This window comes from Pelmatolapia mariae, linkage group LG8 (assembly GCF_036321145.2).
Source record: "Pelmatolapia mariae isolate MD_Pm_ZW linkage group LG8, Pm_UMD_F_2, whole genome shotgun sequence".
NCBI classification, from domain to species: Eukaryota; Metazoa; Chordata; class Actinopteri; order Cichliformes; family Cichlidae; genus Pelmatolapia; species Pelmatolapia mariae.
The window spans coordinates 892,147-914,939 of record NC_086234.1 but is presented as its reverse complement, the minus strand read 5'-3'; the positions used below and the strand labels follow the sequence as shown (position 1 = coordinate 914,939).

The 22,793-nt window shown below is 47.0% G+C and overlaps 2 protein-coding genes across 2 annotated transcripts; one reads left to right on the top strand and one right to left on the bottom strand.

Moving 5' to 3' along the window:
* The first annotated feature begins 1,685 nt into the window (after window positions 1–1,685).
* LOC134633552 (protein FAM13C-like) lies at window positions 1,686–10,168 on the top strand. Its single transcript, XM_063482396.1, has 11 exons — window positions 1,686–2,610; window positions 4,356–4,668; window positions 5,316–5,451; window positions 5,590–5,671; window positions 5,893–5,953; window positions 6,133–6,253; window positions 6,939–7,022; window positions 7,135–7,230; window positions 7,502–7,713; window positions 8,256–8,357; window positions 8,494–10,168. Exons 1-11 carry the CDS (start codon window positions 2,397–2,399, stop codon window positions 8,609–8,611), a joined length of 1,539 nt encoding a protein of 512 aa, XP_063338466.1. The 5' UTR covers window positions 1,686–2,396; the 3' UTR covers window positions 8,612–10,168.
* Window positions 10,169–10,360: 192 nt separating this feature from the next.
* Window positions 10,361–22,447, bottom strand: asah2 (N-acylsphingosine amidohydrolase 2). Its single transcript, XM_063482258.1, has 20 exons — window positions 22,318–22,447; window positions 21,184–21,266; window positions 20,101–20,244; window positions 18,632–18,805; window positions 18,142–18,269; window positions 17,803–17,880; window positions 17,599–17,719; window positions 17,174–17,299; window positions 16,993–17,079; window positions 16,607–16,711; window positions 16,174–16,255; window positions 15,973–16,088; window positions 15,524–15,618; window positions 15,377–15,416; window positions 15,108–15,206; window positions 12,381–12,476; window positions 11,568–11,717; window positions 11,402–11,458; window positions 11,187–11,275; window positions 10,361–10,559 (listed from the first exon to the last, which is right to left on the bottom strand). Exons 1-20 carry the CDS (start codon window positions 22,445–22,447, stop codon window positions 10,361–10,363), a joined length of 2,199 nt encoding a protein of 732 aa, XP_063338328.1.
* Window positions 22,448–22,793: the final 346 nt, after the last annotated feature.

The following is a 22,793-nucleotide window of genomic DNA, read 5'->3' as shown; positions in this document are numbered from 1 at the left end:
GCCACCGTAAATATACTTTATTTATTTATTTATTCACTCCACATAAAATGTAATAAATAAATCATATAATACAGAAACAACTATTCACATTTCAACTTTTAACTATTTACATTTTCAGCTTTTTCCTTTTAAACAAATTTAAAGTGAAACAACACAAAACACTGCAAACCACAACACAATTAAATATAAATTCAAATATGAAAACAAAAAGAAGATGCATGTTCTCTGTCATATGGGCCTGCATGAATAAACTTTCTGAATCCTTTATCATCCGCAACTGAAAAGAGTTTCAGGTCCAGATTGATCGCTCAGAGCAGCTCAGGTGGGTTCGTGGATATGTTCACACTCGGGTTTTAAGCTTGTTTTACTTTAACGTAAGCTATATATGATCACCCGCGTGACTTGCGTCGTTTTTCTACATTGATTCTGAGAAGTCGGGCTGACGTGACGCACACAGTGTTGACAGAAACTCACAGAATGAATCCGCCAGAAGAGGACCGAGCAAACAACCTGCTCGGTCTTTAATGTTTAATAAATGTATGGGGTGCTTTTGAGAGTTTTGATAAAAACACATTTGTTTAGACGGACTCCGGTATGTGGGAATCCCGAGGACAACATGAAAATGGGCACATTTTCACTGCAAACACACCGCAGTGAAGTTCAGCTAACATTTAACAAAACTGCATCAAACATGTCAGTGCACAGACAAAAATCCAACTCAAGTAAGTTGTTTCAATGACAGGTTTATTAATCGGCCGAACTGAGCTGAGTTATGTTGGAAACATTCTCCATGATGGCTGCTAAAGATGGCTGTCCATATCAGGTTTAGAATGCAGATTTGTGTCTACATATAAGGTGCTTTTATTGTGGAGGAGTCAAGCTGGAGGCAGTGGTTTGTTTGTTGTGGCCATCCTCAAAATGCACGTGCGTGTTTGCAGGGCTGCTGCGGGGCTCTGATTGGTCCCCTGCAGGTCTCAGCTTTGCCGCATCACGCATGGTGAGTTTAAAGAGCTTGACTGTGAGGAAGCTCTGGGTGGAGGTGGGTGGACGACCGTCATAATGTGATCATTCTGATGGGTTAGATGCTTCTGGCCCCGCCCCTTTCATGTGAGATAAGCGGGACACGTTTAACCTGCTTCCTGGTGCTGGGCCCAGGTTAGGGTTACCATGGCGATGTACCCCAGAAAGAAGTGAAGCACCTTCACGTGCTCTGATGTTACCTGGATAAGAAGGCCTCAGGTCACACTGAAGCGCCACGCCTGCAGTTCCTCCAACAGCCAGCAGCGAGTCAGCATTTACAGCCTGACACATAAACACCACACCTGTATGTTTGTGTAACTCACCTGTTTAAAGTTTGCATTGTTGGGGGCGTGGCCTCTGTGACTGGCAGGTCTCCATGGATGCAGGATGATGCAGGAAGAGGCTGACGAGCCTCCGTCTTTTATGTACAGTCTGTAAACCGTCGCGGTGTGAGCGCCTGAAACTCATACAGCATGCAGTGTTTCCATAGAAACGCTGTGGGGACGTGCCACTGCGTGTTCAGAGTTTAAGCTCTGGGTGTGAGGAGAAGCACGTAACTGCTCCTCCTCTTCCTCCTCTCCTGTTTTTATGAATGAGAATTAAACACGTACTCACACACGGTGATGTCAACAGCAAGCCCCTCCCCCACCGATGCGGGAGAAGCCTCATGACCAGAGAGAGAGCGGCCTCCTCCTGTCTTCAGATGTCTCTCACCCACCCGTCTCCTCCTCAGGGGGAGAGAGAGGGCAGACATCCCTCTCCCCCTCCTCCTCCTCCTGCATCCTTGCTCCCTCCTCTCCTCACGAGCCTGAGGATGAGTAATCCAAGCAGGGAGGAAGAGCGAGAGCTGCAGACGGAATGAGGGAGGGAGGATGCCAGCATCATCATCATCAGTGAACGTGCAGAGGCAGAGGATGAAGATTCAAACCCCTCCTGCAGGTCTCTCACTGCTGAGCGCCGTCCACCCGGGGATGGCTAATTCCTGGAGTGGGAGAGAATCAGCTGAGTGAATATTTCTGCATGCTGGTGGATTTCACCTGCACTGGCTAACTCCTGGAGAGTGTGTGCATTTGCATTTGTCTGTACGTGACTAATATCTGGAAGAGCTGGAGGGAGACGTGTTTTTCTGGATGCTGCTGGTCTAATTCCTGGAAGGGAGGCTCATTGACGTATGCTTTAAAACTGTGGGATAAGACTATTTCCTGAACAGTAAGCCGCCGCTCTGTGCTTCCACATGTGACGTTTCAGAGATCTGGCTAATATCTGGAGTCTTTTATTGTAACAGTGCCTCACTGCCCTACATTCACCTCACACACACAAACACACAGACACACTGCGCCTGGAACCTGGTTAATCTCTGGACCAGCGTGTCTGGCATGTTCTGCTTCTGCCTGCAGAGTTCCCTGCAGAAGCTCCAGGCTCTGGAGGTGGAGGGGGGGACATCACTGGGGTCATCCCCCGAGGAGAGCCCCCCTCCTCTGGGCAGCAAGGAGCAGAAGAGCCCCCGAGGTCGGGCCGAGATCGGAGGGAAGGAGGCGAAGACGCTGGCGCTCTGTCACGGTGTCCCTGCAGACGAGAACAGCCCGCCAGGTACACACACCTGTCAGTCTGTGTGTGTGTGTGTGTGTGTGTGTGTGCGTGCTTGTGTGTGTGTGTGTGTGTGTGCGTGTGTGTGTGTGTGTGTGCGTGCTTGTGTGTGTGTGTGTGTGTGTGCGTGTGTGTGTGTGTGTGCGTGCTTGTGTGTGTGTGTGTGTGTGTGTGTGCGTGCTTGTGTGTGTGTGTGTGTGTGTGTGCGTGCTTGTATGTGTGTGTGTGTGTGTGTGCGTGCTTGTGTGTGTGTGTGTGTGTGTGTGTGCGTGCTTGTGTGTGTGTGTGTGTGTGTGTGTGTGTGTGTGTGCGTGCTTGTGCTTGTGTGTGTGTGTGTGTGTGTGTGTGCGTGCTTGTGTGTGTGTGTGTGTGTTTGCGTGCTTGTGTGTGTGTGTGTGTGTTTGCGTGCTTGTGTGTGTGTGTGTGTGTGTGTGTGTGTGCGTGCTTGTGTGTGTGTGTGTGTGTGTGTGTGTGTGCGTGCTTGTGTGTGTGTGTGTGTGTGTGTGTGTGTGCGTGCTTGTGTGTGTGTGTGTGTGTGTGTGTGTGTGTTTGTGTGTGTGTGTGTGTGTGTGTGTGTGTGTGTGTGTGCGTGCTTGTGTGTGTGTGTGTGTGTGTGTGTGTGTGTGCGTGCTTGTGTGTGTGTGTGTGTGTGTGTGTGTGTGTGTGTGTGTGTGTTTGTGTGTGTGTGTGTGTGTGTGTGTGTGTGTGTGTGTGTGTGCGTGCTTGTGTGTGTGTGTGTGTGTGTGTGTGTGTGTGTGTGTGTGTTTGCGTGCTTGTGTGTGCGTGCTTGTGTGTGTGCGTGCTTGTGTGTGTGTGTGTGTGTGCCACTATTACAAACAAGCTTCTGTGAATTTACAGAAACGTTTGTACAAAAACTTAATTTCTACAGTCAATAGTGAAAAGTGGAGCTTGTAAAACTTACAGGAATACAAACATCCATCGTTCCCTCACATTTTCCAAAGCCATCCAGTGGGCCGGTTTAGAGTCTTTAACGGGCTGATTCAGGGCCCTGGGCCTTATGTTTGACACCTCTGCTATATGTGGTTCTCAGTTGGGTCCAGAGGTCCTGTAAGGTCATAGCAGTGATGAGAGTGTTTGCAGTTATTTTAGTCATTTTGACAGTTCGGCAGCTGCAGGGTTCCCGGCATTCTCCGAGTTTCAAACACTTTTTGTTGAATCCACTGGGAACAATAAAAACAGGCAGCAGACTGAGCTTTGGCATTCGGACCCTTGTTGGAGTGACGATGACCTCCGTTGACAGCACAGAGGAGAAACGCGCCGTCGGTGTGAAACCTGCGGTTCAGGAGCGTGTTTTGGCTTCTTTGGTTTTTGGATGAATCTGCATGACAGAGTTTTGATGTTCTGAACTTCCTGTCCTGATTCTCGAAACACGGAAACTAACCTGTTCACTTCCTGTCGTTGGCCTAAAACAGCTGTAAACGTATAAACGGGTAGGATTGTGTCAGCAGGACGGTATCAGCTGTATGATGTCACAGAATTAGACTTCAGCTTCACTGAAACACGGCTGAAGGTAAAACTGATAAATGTTCGATTAGCTAACGGTTCCCACAGGTGCTCAGGGTCAGAATGCAGTGATGTAAATTTATATACACGTGGTATATAAAGCAGTTTAGAGATAATTATAATTACTGTAAACTGACAGTTAGCACTGCTGGGAGGAGGAGGCGCGCCGTCCTCCCGCCGTCGAGGAGGAGGCGCTGACCTGTTTGTGTTTTGTGTGTCTGCAGAGCTGCTGACGTTCCTGACCAGACCGCCGCAGTCCCCGCGACACCCACCGTTAACCGCCATCCACCCCGGCCAGCAGCCCCCGACCCCCGACGTAGTGCCGCCGCCGAGCCCTCACCACTCCCCCTACTCTCCTCAGAGGAGCAGCCCCGGAGGTGAAGGAGGACACGGCTCAGATGGAGGCGGAGCTCTCCTCCAGCTGCTGGCGGGCGGCGCCAGCCCCCTGCCCTCCCCCCGCTGCTCCAGCCCATGTCAGAGGTTTAACTCGGACCCGGACTCCGCCCCGTCGCCACCGTGCAGCCAGCAGTACATCCTGTGAGTGCTGCTCTGATGGGGGCGCTCGCTGCCCGTGTGGACCTGGTTCTCCTTGGTTCTGGGTCCTGTTTGCTCTGATGTTCTGCTTTGTTTTCCTTTAAATGATGTCTGTGTCCGTTTATGTCTGCTTCCATGCGTGCTGCACAGCCTGGATCTGGACCCCGGTGGTCCTGGATCTAGACTCTGGTGGTCCTGGCTCCAGGACAAACTGGACTTTTGCTCTGGTTTCCAGTTTCAGGCTGCTTGAAGCTTTTTTGTGCTCGATGTCATGTGATTGGTGGGGAGAGTGCAGTGGAGTGGTTTGTGTTTGACCTGCATAGTGCGGCTTATATAATCCGTCCTTCATCATCATCGTCTTCGGTTTGTGAGCCACTGCCTGAAGCTGTGACCCAGTTTTGTCGCTCTGCTTCCCGTCTTTGTTGTTTCACCGACAGCTACTTCCTGTCTGTGTCTGTGACACGTTGGCGTTGAATAACGTGACGGTTCCCGCGTTCAGGCTCAAAGCCGTGTGTGTCCTGCTAATCTTAAAAATGTCGAATCTCTTTGATAAATTTATCTGGATATATCCCTGTGGGGTAGTGGCGCGCTCGTACCTGATGACGCCCGCCTGCTGAATCTGAGCTCCTGCGCTCTGTGTTTGTGTTCAGGTGTCGGGGCGACAGGACGCAGGACTCGGAGGGCGAGCGTCCCTCGTCCGTGCCCTTCCTCACCAGACACATCCAGACCCTGAAGAAGAAGGTCCGCAGGTTTGAGGACCAGTTTGAGCAGGAGATGAACTACAAGGTAGATCCAGGAGGGGGCGCTGTCAGACTCACGGCACAGCGTTAAAGAGTCGTAAACGTCATCGCTCGATGCTCCTTACTGCATCATTTGATTTCTGTCGTTGAGCTTCAAACTATCCGATGTCGTCTTCTGTTTCAGCCGTCCCACAACGACAAGTACTCGAACTCCGAGATGATCCGAGTGATGGGCGAACTGGCCAAGGCTCGCAAGCAGCTGAAAGGTGACGGTCGCAGGCTCGGCTCAGGTTCAGTGTCTGTTGTGGGCGCACGCTGCAGCCACACGTGTTTGACAGCAGCAGATTGAGTCTCAGTAAACGTGCTCATCAGCTGAGCTGCGATCAGACTTCTGCCAAACTGACAGTAAAACTGTGACCTCTGTGTTTCTGGTTTCACTCCCTGCTGAACTGGTTCATGGTAACGTGTGATTGTGTTTCCTCTGCAGAGGTGAGACTCAGGCAGTCGGTGTTCGAGTCGAAGGAGCAGGAGAACGCAGACGTCTGCAGGTAACCCGACTTCACTAACCCTGTGCTGACTCAGTTTCAGCAGTAGACACAGACGGTTCGATTAGTTTGTGCACAGAGTCACTGCAGCAGAGCTGGAAGGTTTTAACACGCTGCCTCTGCTGGATGCTAGAGGAACTGCAGACTTTGGTGCTTCAGTGACGGCTGCCTGTATCCTGCAGGTACGGCGCGGGGCAGCAGGGGGCGTCGGAGCACAAACCGGCTCTGGAGGAAACGGTGGAGTCTCTGTTCAGGCGGCTGAGAGAGAAGAGGCAGGCGCTGGGTCTCCCTGACAACATGAAGGTCGGTGCTCGGCTCTGCGTGACCGAACGCTCCGATTCATCAAAGGAATCAGTTTGTTTCGCTTTGAATGTTCGTTATCACGCGCACAGACTTGACTCTGTTAGAGATGAACCAATCCCATATACAGTATCAGTATCGGCCTAAATGACTTAATCGGATATCGGGGAGAAATAAAAATGTAACCTGATCCTTTAAATATCACAAAACTTGTGACATGGCGTAACCCTGGTAGTGACAACCCAGGGTTTGTGCATTTATTTGCACTGCCTTAAACTCTGGATGTCTGTTTATGTTCAGCTGTAAGTATAAAAGGCTCCTTTTTTGAAGTTGTTGAGTATAAACATTATTTCTTGCTGATTTTCTCTCTTTTTCAGAACCAAAGAGTTTTTGAAATCTGCTTTAATTGCATTTAAATGACTTTTTGAATTTTACTTTAAGTACTTAAAGTTTAAATACAAACATCAGTTTGGCTGAACTGTGAAATATTTTGGGTGCAGTGTATGTTTTTTAAATGATAACAGAACAGCTTTAGTGTTTTGTTTTTTAAACTGGAGCATGAAAATGCAGCGAGACATTAAAAACAGTGTATTGATTATAACTCTATCAGGTTCACATTGGTATCAGCAGATATCCGATTTGATGATATCAGACATAAAAAGTGGTTTGGTGCCGTCTCTGTGTGCAGGAGATGACTCAGGCTCAGATGGTGTTGGAGAAAATCACTCTGCAGAAATGTCTGCTGTACTTCGAGAGTCTGCACGGCCGGCCGGTGAGTCCTCCCCCCCACACGCCCAGCAGGATCGAAGCCCCTCGTTTCCAACGCCATGTTTTTATTCTCCAACTCCACGAGAGGAGCTTATTGACACTTTGTTGTCTCCCAGGGAACGAAGCAGGAGAAGAACCTGGTGAAGCCTCTGTACGACCGATACCAGATGATCAAACACTTGCTGTGTGCCAGCCCCACCATCAGCACTATCGTAAGACACGCGCACACCTGTCGTGTTTGAGCAGGAACATCAGCAGCAGCGTTTTCATACGTGCGAACTAAACAAAGTTTCATCAGAGAAAAACGGAAACGTACGGTTTACCGTCCTCCTGCTGCAGCGCCACCCTCAGGACAAACTCACGGTCGTCTCAACGAGACGTGAAAACAGCAGCTTTGAGTTGTTTATGTAGTCGAGATGATTTTACATAAAAACTAAAGCTTGATGGTGTTTAAGTACAAGGACGCATCTGTTTCTGTCTCAGGAGGAAGAGGATGGTTCGGATGAAGACTGCGTGAGTTCGATGGCCGTCGATGAGCTTCCTGTCCCGCCGCCTCGCAGATCGGCCCAACCAGCAGCCGGCGAGGAGGACAGCGACCGGGACAGCGACCCGGCCTTCGTGTCGCCGTTAGACGAGGTGAAAGCCGTCCGCCAGCAAGCTGCTCTCACCACAGCGAACCTGCACGAAGCCTCCAGGTGGGTGAAAAGTGACGCGCGGCGAGGCTTTGAACTGTCTGTGACCCGAGCCGGTGTCACAGACGCGTCCGGTGAAAGCTGAAAGAAACAGATGTCTCACTGCGTCCCAACACATCTGACCTTTAACTGTTCCACAGCTGCTAACAGGAAGTTTCCACTCAGCAGCTCATGAAACGTGACAAACAAACACGTCTGAATCCTGCAGCTGATCTGTGCAGCTCCTGCAGCTTGGTGTGAGACGTCTGATTAAGTCGACGTGCTGCAGGTGTAACTGCGCCTGTCAGACTGAGCTCAGGGTCGAGTCCTCACAGTCAGCCTGCAGCAGGGCGCTGCTACAGTCTGTAAATCAAAGATGGACGCAGCTCCTGAAAAGCCTTAAACCTGCACTCTGTCTAATGACCAGCAGGGGGCGACTCCTCTGCTCAGCTGATCTGAAGCAGAGGTGCGTGATTGGCTATGAAACACCTCGACGGAGCCGCGTCCATCTTTCGTGTGCAGTAAATCGCTCGGCGGCCGGTTTTCAGTTTCTTTCCTGGGTCCAGGTCTCAGCTGCTGGACTGTCTGCGGGAGACCCGGGCCGAGAAGAAGGCGAGGCGGAAAGTCCTGAAGGAGTTCGAGGACGAGTTTTACCGACAGACCGGGAGGTGAGCACAAACTTTATTAACAACGGGAGCTTTTAACGCAGCAGTAGCTGGTTTTATTCAATGATTATAGGAGCGACGCGTGCGTAACCTCGTTAACTCGCTCCTGTGTTTCCTGTCATTTGTGCATGTTGGACAGAATCTGCCAAAAAGAGGACCGAACTCCGATGAAGGAGGAGTACCAGGAGTACAAACAGCTGAAAGCCAAACTGCGCCTGCTGGAAGTCCTCCTCAGCAAACAGGAAGTCGCCATGTGAGGAAGACCTGAGTTAAACAGAGCCAGCATCACTTCTCCCAGTCTGGAGGGAAACTCGTGAACGTTCCTTCAGTTTTCCTCACACGTTGAGCTTTTTCATATAAACTGAATGTGCTCGAGTCCAGGTGGAAGCTTTACTGTGACGATAGTGGAGGACGTGACAAAAGTTCAAATGAAGCTAAAAGTCACAAAGTTTGTGTTTGTTAACCGTGTGAAACACACTCAGAAAAGCAATAAGATCAACAAACAGGAGCTTGATGCTGAAAGACGGCAGAAACCTCCTGAAACGTGCTCATTGGACACAAACCAGGAGGGCGGAGTTTAGCCGGTGTCACGAGACAAAACATCAGCTGTTTGTTTAAAGCGACCGCGTCCTTCTGCTTTATGGTTGTTTTGCAGAAATTCCACCTGAAATATTTAATATATAAATGATTTTATTGATATTAGTGCTGAGCTCAGTGAATTCAACACGTGTTGAAATCAAATGATGGAAAACGTCTCTCTGGAGGTTAAATCTAGTCTGTAAATCTTTCAGCGTGTCGTCGCGCCTGATCACATGTTAGAGCTACAAACTAGGGCGGGGTATCCTCACTGATTTCTAGAATCGATTTTAATCGATAAATCGATCATCAGAACCCAGCCCTACTACAAACTGGATGTTCGTCCAGAGGTGGAGGCTTCACAGGCAGACACCACCAGCAGACCCGGAGTCGCTGCTGAACACGACTTCTTTAATCATTCAGGTGTTTCTGTTTGTTCTGATGACTTTTAGCACTGAAGCTACCAAAACGTGTTCGGGTTAAGTTCACAGAGTTAACCACAGATGGGGCCATTTTTGGTGAGCGCACACTGAATCTTCTCATTTCATTGATTTATTTTGTTCTGTCAGTTTTGCTGAGATCTGGTGTGTGTTGCCGTGGAGATGGAGGAAATGAAGCGTTTACGTCACTTTATCTGAAGCGGGACGTTCAGGCGTCAGACTCGTGCCGGTGCAGATGTATTTATGTCAGAGCACTTTATGCTGAAAAAGGACATTTAATTTTTTTCAGGTTGCTGTTGTAGCGACGGGTGGCTGCTGGAGTCTGTCGCGGTGCAGGCGGAGTCAGGCGGATGCAGGCGGAGCTCCTGTAGAAAAGAGAGCCTGCAGGGCAAGTAGCTGAAAACTGCAGAGCTCTTTAATGTCAGAAGAAAACCCACTGTGTGCGTTCGAGGAAACTGTCAGAACAACCGAGCGAAAAGCTTCCTGTTTTGCACATTACACTCTCAGCATGTCGGCGGCGTTCCCGGGATTTAAGGTCAGTATTCAGAGCAGAATCCAGCCTTTTCCAAACACTCCTCCTGAAACATGAGATGTTCCGTGTTTCCCCGACGTCTCTGGTGAATCGTGTTAATGTTGTCGTTTGAATCTTAAGGTTGAGCCTCGCGCTCTGAACGCTGAGTGCACGTCCGTGTTTGACACACACAGGCTGCTGTGATCATGAACTCTGTCCCGTGTTGTGCAATCCTGGTTGAAAAGCATCTATACAGACAAATACTGAATAAATATTTTTGCTACCAACCAAGTGTTTGTGTTGGTTTCTCTTTGTCTCTCACAGAGTGATGCAAACCTTCACACAGAGCATTTAAACGCTTTATTTGGATTTCACACATAGTCAGAGTGTTTGTCTCGACACATGCAGCCTCTTAAAATCTGATGAGTCCTGGAGGACTTGGTGCTGGACGGTGGTCGGCCGTGTCGTCTCAAACCGCTTCACTCGTAGTAGAAGCTGGCAGTGACCGTGAAGACGTCCGACGAGCCTTCGTACGGCGTTATGACCGGCTGCAGGCCTTTCAGCTCTTTGTAGTGGCCAAAGTGTTTGATCCTGTAGGAGCCCGCCGAGGCTGTCGGGGGAATCTGCCACTCCACTGTGGCGTTACTCTGCCAGTTTGACCCCTTCAGCCAGTGAAACCTGCAGCAAGACAAGTGACTTTAACTCCTCAAAGGACCCTGGAGTTAAAAGAGGAACGTCTGCAACGTGACTTTAGTTTCAGTTTGTATGTTTTATGATTACAGCTCATGAAAATCAGAAATCCAGGTTCCAGAATATTTAGACTTTGTGTTCTTTCAGAGAGGACACTTAACCACACCCTTGTCTACCTTACCTGTAGACAAAGGTGCCGGGTCATCTGCTGGTATTGGTACTGGTTGCCGATTCCACCTTCTCACAGTGCCCAATACTATCAAATAGTTTGATAATATTGTTAGTGTTTCTGATTGGTCAGGAAACTCACCTGACCTGAACCCTGCAGACACAATCAGAAAGTCTGGAGTGGACGAGAAACACTCGACCAGCAGCAGCACCACAGGCTGACGAGGGACTCAAACCAAGTACTGAGTGTATAAATACACAAACATTTCTGTCTGCAAATCCTTTTTTGATCAATCAAAGGAAATATTCTAAAAATCAAAGGTTTTTTTTGCCGATTTTCATGAGCTATAGACCATGTTTTTTAAATAAAATTACAAAAGAAGGTTTTTTTGTTGTTTTTAAAATCCTGATCAAATTTTTGAGCTGCACAGCTACACATTAATCTACCTGGTCTCCCATGATGCATCATTGTGGACAACCTCCCAGGTTTCTGTTCTGTTGTCAAAAATCTCAACAGTGACAAAAGTTTTATCCCTCTGCAACAAACGAGAGGAAGAGGTCAGAAAGACGTTTAAAGTATACTAGAAATGCTGGATAACAATGCTAAGCTAACAGTGGCTGAAACACTAGGATACAGGAGGATGAAGAAGAAGAGTTCTTACAATATCTCCAGAGTTTCTCGGGTTCCCTGCTACAAATGTGACAGTCACAACATCACCCTGAAAACCACATTAAATATTTAAGACTCATTTTGTCCACATAAACACAGAGCGGTGTCATCAGCGTGGACCCTGAGGAACACAGTAACAGTGTGAAGGTGTTTCCTACCTGTCTATAAACGGGGTAAACCTGCTCCAGGACGTCTCCAAAGCTCATATTCTCAGGTTTTCTGTCAAAGAGCGCCAGGGGCACAAAATTAAAGAGGTTCTCTGTGAAGAAGGGAGGCTGAGGGCCGGCTGGCAGCTCTGAGACTCTGTCCTGGAAGCAGAAAAACATGATTAATATTAGCAGGTAGTGTTACATAGGATTGGCTTCACACTGCAGTGAGGGTCTTCTGTTGACTGTTTGCATCCGATTGTTGGTCCTGGCTTTATGAAATATTTCTGCTACAACCTCATTCATTCAAGAGTCTTTATTTGTCACATGCGTAGTTATACGAGTACAACACAGTGAAATGTATCCTGACTGTGATCAAACCTTTTCACTGTTTCATCTGATGTTTCCACCTCACATGAAGTAAAACATGTTCAGATTGCGCGTATGACAAGTTTGACGGATGTTTAGGCATCTGAGTTTGCTTCAGTTTCATGTTTTATCTCAATCATCTTTATATTTGGAAAATATTTTCCTGTGATTTTCTTTTGTATAGATTAAGTAACATGTAAGCAACATTACAGAATAATTCCTGTGTTGAAATATTCTCCTGCTCTTATTGTTTCTCTGGCAGAGAGAGAGAGTAGGTCTCACACTGCAGCCTGTTTCAGAGGATAAACTGGTGATAAATCTGCTGTTTAAACTGAGCTCTGTGGGCTCTTTCTGAACTCGTTTTCTTTCACTAACTGTTCTGAGCATCGAGGGAAGCGTGACCCCGTGTTTCCAGTGTGCTCATTAATGCTGATGAAAGGTGTAATCCATTCACACCTGAGCGATGGCTCGGGCCAGGCCTCGATACTTTTGCAGGTAGGCACTGAGCGTGTGCGGGCCGTATATGGTTGAAGCGCCTTCATACCGTTGCACCTGAAGAGAGACAATCAGAGTAAGTTTCCACCCTGCTAAATGTCCATTAATATACACACACACACACATATATATATATATGTGTGTGTGTGTGTGTGTGTAGACACACACACACATATATACGCTGAACAAAAATATAAACGCAGCACTTATGTTTTTGCTTCCATTTTTCATGAGCTGAACTTAAAGATCTGAAACATTTTCTACAAACACAAAGGACCCATTACTCTCAAATATTGTTCACAAATCTGTCTAAGTCTGTGTTAGTGAGAAGTTCTCGTTTGCCGAGATAATCCATCCCTCCTCACAGGTGTGGCATGTCAAGGTGCTGATTAGAAAGCATGAATATTGCACAGGTGTGCTTTAGACTGCCCACAATAAAAGGCCACTCTGAAATATGCAGTTTAATCACACACCACAATGCTACAGATGTCGCAAAATGGTAAATGGCCTGTGTTTGTGTCATGGCCCTGGGTCATGTGACCCAGTATTCTGAGTTTCTTGGTGTTTTTGTTATTCTTTTTAGTCTAGTTTCATTTCAGTTTATCTAGTTACGTTCTGCCATGTTTCATGTCCAAGTTTTCTTTGTTTGTCAAGTTCAAGTCATGTCTGGGTCTCCTTATGTTTCCTGTTTTATTTTGAAAGAGCTTTGTGTTGTGTGTTTATTGTATTTAGTTTCACGTGTCCTGTCATTATGTTAATTGTTGTCAGCCGTTTTCCCCATGTGATTCTACTTCCTTTGATCATTCCTTATGTGTATTTAGTCTGTGTGTTTCCACTCAGTCAGTGTCAGATCGTCTGTTAACCTCACAACAGTTTTCATAAGTTTACTCCATTGTTTCTCTGTGTTTTCTAGTTTACTCAGTGTTCATAGTTTGTCACTGAGTGTCTCAGCCCTTTTGTTAACACAGTGTTCATAGCCTCCTTAGTTTCCCTAGTTCCATGTTTTTCGTCTGCAATCAGCCAATAAAGGCTCGCTTTATTTTTGAAACTACGTTTTTGTCTCCACCGTGTCTACCTCTTTCCTCACACCGGCGCACCCCGCCGTGACAGTTTGTATAGCACTTTACTTAGTCCCTAAGGACCCCAAAGTGCTTTACACTACATCCAGTCATCCACCCATTCACACACACATTCACACACTGGTGATGGCAGCTACACTGTAGCCACAGCTGCCCTGGGGCGCACTGACAGAGGCGAGGCTGCCGGACACTGGCGCCACCGGGCCCTCTGACCACCACCAGTAGGCAACGGGTGAAGTGTCTTGCCCAAAGACACAACGACCGAGACTGTTGAACCAGCAACCTTCCAATTACAAGACAAAAACCAGTCAGTATCTGGTGTGGCCACCATTTGCTTCACACAGTGCAACACATGTAATGGAGATGTGTTGCCTGCGTGAGGCAAATGGTGTGCAATGGGCATAGAGTTGATCAGGTTGTTGACTGTGGGCTGTTGGTCCACTCCTCTTCAATACTTGTGCAAAGTTGCAGGAACTGGAACACGCTGTCGTACACGCCGAGCTGAGCGTCCCAAACATGCTTAATGGGTGAGTATGTGGCCATGCAAGAACTGGGATGTTTTCAGCTTCCAAGGAATTGTGTACAGATCCTTGCAATATGGGGCCGTGCATTATCATGCTGTAACATGAGGTGATGGTCGTGGATAAATGTCACAACAATGGTCCTCAGGATCTCAACACGGCATCGCTGTGCATTCAAAATCCCAATAATAAAATGCACTCGTGTTCATTGTCCATAAACCCACCGCCACCATGGGTCACTCAATCCACAACGTTGACGTCAGCAGACTGCTCCTCCACCTGACGCAACGCAAGCTGTCTGCCATCTGCCCTGAACAGTAAAAACATCTGTCAACAGAACGCCTCTCCAACGTGCCAGACGCCATCAAATGTGAGTGTTTGCCCGCTCAAGTCGGTTACGATGACGAACTGCAGTCAGGTCCAGACCCCGATGAGGACGATGAGCATGCAGATGAGCTTCCCTGAGACAGTTTCTGACAGTTTGCAGAAATTCTTTGGTTATGCAAACCGATCGTTGCTCCAGCTGTCCGGGTGTCTGGTCTCCACCTGGTCGACCATCCTGGAGGTGAACATGCTGGATGTGAAGGTCCTGGGCTGGTGAGGTTACATGTGGTCTGCGATTGTGAGGCCGGTTGGATGTACTGCCAAATTCTCTGAAACACCTTTGAAGATGGCTTATGGAGGAGAAATGAACATTCATTTCACAGGCAACAGCTCTGGTAGACATTCCTGCAGTCAGCATGCCAACTGCACGCTCCCGCAAAAGCTGCAACATCTGTAGCATTGTGCTGTGTGATCAAACTGCATATTTCAGACTGCCCACAATATTTTTATTGTGCAATATTCATGCTTTCTAATCAGCATCTTGACATGCCACACCTGTGAGGTGGGATGCATTATCTCAGCAAACGAGAACTTCTCACCTAATTTTACTCTGTGATATTTCATTTAAGTAAAGAAACTGAGTACTTTCTCCAAATCTGACTGTTTCATGTCCAGTTGGATTTATTCACACACTGATTTGGATTTTACAATTTAGCAAATGACTCTAAAAACTACAAATCCCATGAAGTTCAGCATATGTGTACCTGGTATTCTTCATAGGTGGTGATGTAATGAGTGTACACGTTACTGAGGCCTGCAATCACCACCTCCATGTCCTTTAGTGTTCCCTCTGACTCCAGCTCCTGGCTCACAGTAACAACAACACAGTAAAAACACAGTTATAACACAGTAGCAATAACATGGTATCTATAACACGGTAACAACAACAGTAACACCATAGTGATGTGACCTGTAAAGATTCGGTAATAATAACTGTTTTCATATGAAGTGTTGATGTTGTGTCGTTTCTCACCTCTTTGATAGCTTCTCGTAACCTCCGCCCTGACATGGTGCTGTTAAAGAAAAACACATACATATATGCAGCAGAGTGTTATTAATGTGTTATAAGCAGCTGTGTTATCATTGGCTGCATTAACAGCTGTCGGTAAAATGTCATTACGTCATTTCTCCAGGAACAGCTACGACAGCCACAGAGCCGATGGTGATCATCTGAACGTCGACAATCTGAGGATGCCAGGGCAGAGGCCAGTTCATCTGCACAGACAAACACACCACGACAGCCTCTTTATCCATTTTATTTTATTCATTCCACCTCTCAGGTTTTACCTGCTCCTAGTAGATTTTGTGCCCTCTTCTCTTTAATTTAAGCCCAACTTTCTTGTAAGGTTTGAGCTAGTTGGACCTCACAGCCCAGATTTACAGTCCAGGTTATTTCCTGAGACTTACAGTCAAGCCTGTGGGGAGCTGGATGAAGCATCGTAACCTGCATTAGTGTCAGACTGTAGTGATGCACTGACTATGGGTCATTTTCTGACGTGCTCTGATAACCTAAATGTTGGATCCATGTTCATCACAGACTATATTTTGTATGTGTGAGCCTCGCCTCACCTCCCCTGTGCTGAACAGGATTGGTTTGGGATGATGACATTCCTTCGTCTGATTGGACGGTGGGCCAAGCAAAGCGTCTCTGATCCCATCCCAGAAGGGGTCTCCTTCCACAGCGCCTTCACGCACAGAGATACAGAGTTAGGTTATCACAGCCCGTCTCCGCAGGCTTGCAGCCTATTGTGAGCTAAGGGACAGAATCACCTTGGGTGAAGTTCAGGCCTCCGCCTCCATCTGTTGTTCCTGCTGCAAAGCTGTGACCCAGAGCTGGTTTACATGTGCTCGCCTGAAACACAAACACAGCGTAGCTTAGCTTCTATGTGAAATAGAAGCAGGAACGTGCCGGCCACAGCTTTTACCCTGTGTTCACATTAAACAGAAACTAACACATTAAAAGAAGCTGAGTTATCTGTTAGGAGCTGCTGTTTGAACCCACACATCGCAGAACAAGAGAAAACATGTCTGTGAAAAATGAATGAAAGAAGAAAACATTAAAAATTTGTTCCTGGGAAACATGACATCAAATTTTAATTATTATGAATAATTATTAATACTGTTTTTAAATTTCTTGATCTGTGTGTGTGTGTGTGTGTGTGTGTGTGTGTGTGTGTGTGTGTGTGTGTGTGCGCATGCTGACCGTGTGTGTCTCATTGATCTGAACAGTGACATCAGTCATGTTGACCCACTGATGAGCATGATGAATGAAGCCGGTCACCTCCTCGACTGCATTTGCATACAGCTCCTGCAGGGGGCAGCACAACAAGCACACAGTTGTGACTTTGTCACTCGTGGGGATGCTAATCTTTCAGCTTTAAAACAAACATTCATGAAGCAAAGACAAAATCAAGACACAAAAACAATGAATCTTTGTGAGGGTCTGACTTTTGTCCCCATAAGCACCGAGTCCCCACAAAGCTCTTAAGTCACACGTCCCGATATGGCAGTGAATACAAGCACAAAGCTTGTCAGATTTTTTCATCATTACATGACACTGTGTTGTTTTCTGAAACGAGGCACACATACCTTGGCTTTCAGGTAGACGTTGTGTCCGATGATCCGAGTGCTCTCAAACATGTCTTCTCCAGGTCCGGACGCCAGACACATTGTAGTCTGGCAGACACACGTTTATCGGTTTCCTTCTGCAATTTATTAACTATCTTAACGAGTCTGTCTGTGTGTGTGTGTCTGTGTGTTGTGTATTTACCCCTCCTATGGGACAGGAGCTGTTCAGGTAGTCACAGGGCAGCCCAGTGTTCACACAGTATGGTCCTCTGGTGTTCGGAGTGACGTCTCCGAGGTTACTGGAGGAGAAACCAGCAACGAAACTTCCCTGAAACACACACACACACACACACACACACACACACACACACACACACACACACACACACACACACACACACACACACAGAAACACTTTAATTATATACCCAAATAAACCATAACGAGTAAATGTTCAGCTGGAAACTCGTCTTTCAAACACTTTGTTACCAAAATGACCAAAAATGCAAAAAATAATTTGCTTGTTTTATCTTCTGGTTTCTGGTTTTTACTGAGTTTGTGTTAAAAATCACAAACTCTGAGACTCTGAGACTGTGGTCGGGCTTTGATGCAACCTCCTCAGGTTACCTGTCCAGGTAGCCCTCCAGGGTTCTTGTCCTGCTCCAACAGGTAGGAGGCGTAGCCCATGTTGTCGCTGCTCACCATGCGGTTGGTGTAGTTCATGCTCACTGCATGGACAGCAAACCAGCTGCAAGCAGCAAAGCTCAGTAAGAATAATGATAGTAATAAACGATGGCAGCATTACTGAAGGAGTGCTGTGTGCGTTTGTACCTGATCATACCGATGCCGTCTCCATCCTGATCGGTGAACTTCAGCACCAGCACCTGTTTGTCGGTGTTCCACTTATACCTGAAAGATCAATAACACGAACACCTGATCAAATCAGCCAATCGTGTGGCAGCAGTGCAGGTGAGGAGCTGCAGATGTTTCCACCAGCCTGTCTCTGTGAGAGTTTAGGAAGCTTTGAGCTTTACAGAGGAGAACGTGCCTTCAGGCTGTAAAGACTAGAATGGCTCTCCTTATGCTGTGGAGCTGATCTATAGAAGTGACAGCAGAGCTGCAGGGATGTACTGATAGAAACAAACCGATAAATCATTCATTATTATCTACCTGCGCCTCTCCTCCTCGGGGTTGTTCAGGTACGAATGAGGACTTCTGTTCAGGCTGCTGTCGTCCAGCTCTCCTCTGTTCCTGTAGATCCTGCCGGGCCTCATGTTATTGTGGGCTATGTCTATACTCTGGAATCAGCGTTTCAATTATGAGTACACAGTTCATCGGTACAACCTTACCCTGACAGATAAACGTTTCTAATAAAAGTAATCATGTAGTGCATTCTCCTATCCCCCCTGAACTACCCAGTGTGTCTTTGCTGTGCAGTTCCTGCAGCTGCCACCAGATGTCACAAAACACTTACTACGTGTTAATATGAGCCAAATGTGGATTATATTAAAACAAACACTCATTCAGCCAGGTTGGATAAAAAAAAGGGAATTCTTGGTAGAAGAATAAGAGCTGATTAGGAACACATAGGAATGTGTGGGAGTTTACTGTGGTTCATCAAAAAACACACACACACACGCACACACACACACACACGCACCTTAACAATGCCATTGACCAACGGCTCGATGGCAGCCTTCATGTAACCGCCTGTGATCATGAACAGCGTGTACTGGAAATATCCGCCGGGTCCACAGTGAGTGTGAGTCCCACTCAGAACAACGTTATCCTGCCGGTATAGATCCCCGTACTTCACCTGCAGTGCCTGCAGAACCTACACACACACACACACACACGTACTGCTTTATGTGCTTTGTAAAGACTTCTAACATGAGACACACTGGTCCCCACAAAGACAGATGCGCAAGTCACGCACACACAGCAGTGATCAGAGGATAATGTCTCCACACATCTGTGAGACCTTTAACCTCCTAAGACCCGAACTCTTCCACGGCATGCATTTTTAATTTCTCTTTGATATTTGGGCACATTGGGGCCCGATGAATGTAAAAACAAAGAATTAACAGATTTTTTTTAACCTTATTTTTGTTTTTAAGAAAAATGAGAGCCACATATGAGGATATTCGTTTAAAATTTTGATAGAACAGTAGCAGTATAATGTCCTCGTAAGTGGATATCAGGCCCTTGTAGAGCAAAATTGAGTATTTTAGTCTAAATAACCCAAAATGTGATGTCCACATATGTGGACGCCAGGTCCTAGGAGGTTAAGACTCTCTGTTGATGTCGATGCATCATCCTTGAGAACAACAAGAACAGCGGTGAAACTACAGCATGAGGTTAGCTGAGGTAACACCCAGCGGGGGCGGGGGCTCCCAGCGCTGATCCCAGACCCAGATAAATGGGAAAGATTGTATCAGGAAGAGATTCAGTGTAAAATCTCTGATAAACATGCAGGTCATAAAGAAGTCCATCAGAGGGAGCGCTCAGAGTCAGAGAGGCTGACATGGTCTGAGCACGTGCAGAGGAGGGAGGGTGGAGGATGGAGGTGCAGGCAGGATGAGGAGAGGAAGACCTCAGAGGAGAGGGATGTAGTGAAGGAGGACATTCAGACGGTGGCTGAGAGAGAGGAGGATGCTGGGATAGCAGGAGGTGGAGGCAGATGACCTGCTGAGGAGACCCGCTTCACCCCAGAAAGTAAAACTTTGAATAGAGTGTGTGTGTGTGTGTGTGTGTGTGTGTGTGTGTGTGTGTGTGTGTGTGTGTGTGTGTGTGTGTGTGTGTGTGTACGGGTTCGTACTATCCTGGTGGGGACCAAAATCTGACTTTTACTATCCTGGTGGGGACTTTCTGCACCGTGGGGACCAAAATCCAGGTCCCCTTGGGGTTGAAAGCAATTTTCACACTCAAAATGCGGTTTTACTGTCAGGGTTACAATTAGGTTATGGTTAGGTTTAGGGTAAGGGTTAGGGTTAGGCATTCATTTTTAATGGTTAGGGTTAGGGTAAGGGGCTAGGGAAAGCATTATGTCAATGGGATGTCCCCACGAGGATAGCAAACCAGACATGTGTGTGTGTGTGTGTGTGTGTATGTGTGTGTGTGTGTGGTCACCTCGAGTCGGAGCCTCTGTGAAACCATTCCTATGTCTGCTGTGACGAACACCACCCTGCGCTTGCCGTCATCGACGATGAAGGCTCTGCTGTACAAACGGGTGTGTATGCCTGCAGCCGTCTGCTGAGGGTTTGCATAGCCCATCTAAACCCACACACACACACACATTTAAACCTTCTCAGCAGGTGAGATTAATGAAGTTTCACAGTGAACACAGTGAGTGGGCAGCTCGCGTCTGCAGGATCACAGACGTTCACACAAATGTGACTGTGGTACCTGAACACACACACATGTGAGCTGTGTGTCTTTCTCTTCTAAGACGATGTAAGTCATGCTGGGTATAAGACGTGTTTCATGCCAGAACCCAGACTACAGACAGATAATCCTGCTGCTTCCAACAGATTCTATATGTTCATATTCACTAATGTTTTTATGACCGCTCAGCGTTCGGCACTTAGACCATAAAGATTATCAGTCCAAGCACACCCAGTCGGACCGGAGCGGCAGACTTTGGAGTTTGTTCTCTGCAGGTCCTCTGCTGCTGTTTTCATCTGCACTCATTTACATGTCAAAGTTCTGGGTCTGCTCCACAGGAAGTCCAATTCCCATCGCCTGTGGTTGGTTGAAGTTGAGGAATGTCATTCAGTTGTGAAGGTCTCGGGTGCCATGCAGCTTCCAGTGAGCAGCTCTGATGCTGCTGGAATCAGAAATAGTTTGATTGGCAGAGATCGGGTGGAGGTGGGCTGCAAAGCGGCTTGCAGAGGCAGCAGCAACTACTGACTACTGACTATATACCGTGGAAAAAATGAACAGTAACTTGGCTAACTGTTACTTCCCCAGCTGTTCTCTGAAGTTCTGAAGAAGAACTCCAGAGAACAGCTGTGACCCACCTGCAGAAGCCCGGAGAACTGTTGCTCAACAGCACTTTAAAAATAACCACAAGGTCTGCCTCTGTAGAAGCAAAACATAAAGAACTGAGCTGTGGCTCAAGATCTTTGCACAGTTCTGTGCACATACGGGTGACTTCATGTTAAACGCAGCACGAATCCCTGAAGGCAGCATGAGTGAGTTTGTGGTACTGACCATAGGGACATCAGCCGGCGGTCCGGTGCAGTCGGCTCGGCCCACGCCGATCAGGTAAGGTGTGTGCTGAGGGGGCGGAGTCTCTGGATCTGACAGGACGACAGATTTGAATTCATTACGACCTCAGATGTTGGTAATATTTTCATACTTTAGATTTGCTGTGACAACACTGAGAATGAACCTGATTCAGTGTTTTATAATTCATCTAAAATAATCAGACAGCAGTTTGTGCCACAAATCACTGAATCTGACCAATCACATAAAAGCAGAAGCTCAATCAGGAAGTAAACGGTACATCTGCATTCATGTGGCGCTCTTTAAGGTGCCGGTCTGTAAACATGGATGTTTAATGGGTTTAGGATCGTCCCCATAGTAACAGTTGGTCGGGGCGTGTCGAGCCATTGGATGGTCGATGAAATTTGAATCATAGCTGCTGAAACATAAAACAGACACGTGTTGGGGATTTATGCACAAACAAAGTTTCCTATTAACTGTTATGTTTATTAGCATTAACAAGCACTCAGAGGACAGCTCCGCCCTGACCTGACCCTAACCTTTGACCTGTGACCTTGTGACTAAAATGGTGCATTTTATCTTTGGCTTCTATAAACTGCACAAACTTGCAGATATATTCATGCAGTGTGTGATTATGATGTCATATTAAAACAATAAAAAGTGCTGGTCAGCTCTCTCAATGCCATTTCATATGATATTGACTCCATATGGTTCTCAAAGTTTTTCAAGGTCAGTTTTGACCTTGGACGCTAACAATGAAGGTCAAATGTTTGACCAGCGTGGGCACTCGTGTCCCCGGGACCGTGGTTATGAAGATTGAAGACAATTCTTAAAAGATTGTGGGTAACACAGTTTTTACTGATTTTCATATTTGCTGTGACCTTTGACCTTGACTCGATGTCACCACAGTGAAATCAGCTGGAGCTGTTGTTGGTATCTACCATCACACAAAATTTGATCATTTTATCTTGGAAACTGTGGATGCTAGAGTGCTAACAGACAAACGGACGAGCAGAACCAAGGACGTCCGTCCTCCAAACACGCTGTCGCAACAAAGTCGACAAAGCTCCGAGTACACGACAGGATGAACGTCTGAGGTTTTATCGAGTAATTTCTCACCTGTGTGCTTTTCCCTGGTAACGTACAGGACGATGAGCGAGATGCACACGCCGGTCATAACGACGAACATGACGCCGAGCGTCACTTCCAGAGCTGAAAACCCACAGCACAGCGACTTCCTGCTTCCCATTCTGTCTGTAGGAAACACACTGAAATGATTTTACCTTTCAGAGCTTCATATCATCAAAAACACAATAATACAAGAAGAAGAATTTCAGAGTCCGATCTTCTCAACGTGTTTGAAGAAATGAATCATGGGAACAACAATCCGTCTGTCTGATGACTTCAGAGCCGTTGATGCTCATCAGGCTAAAGACCAGACTCCATAAATCTGCCTCAGACCTTCATCAGGTTCTTCCATTAAAGGTTAGACAGCCAGAGTCCGTCCACGAGTAGAAACCAGCAGCGAGGTTTCACAGATCAGACACTTCAGATCATTTTGCACATTAAATCAATCAATCAATTTTTCTTCTGTT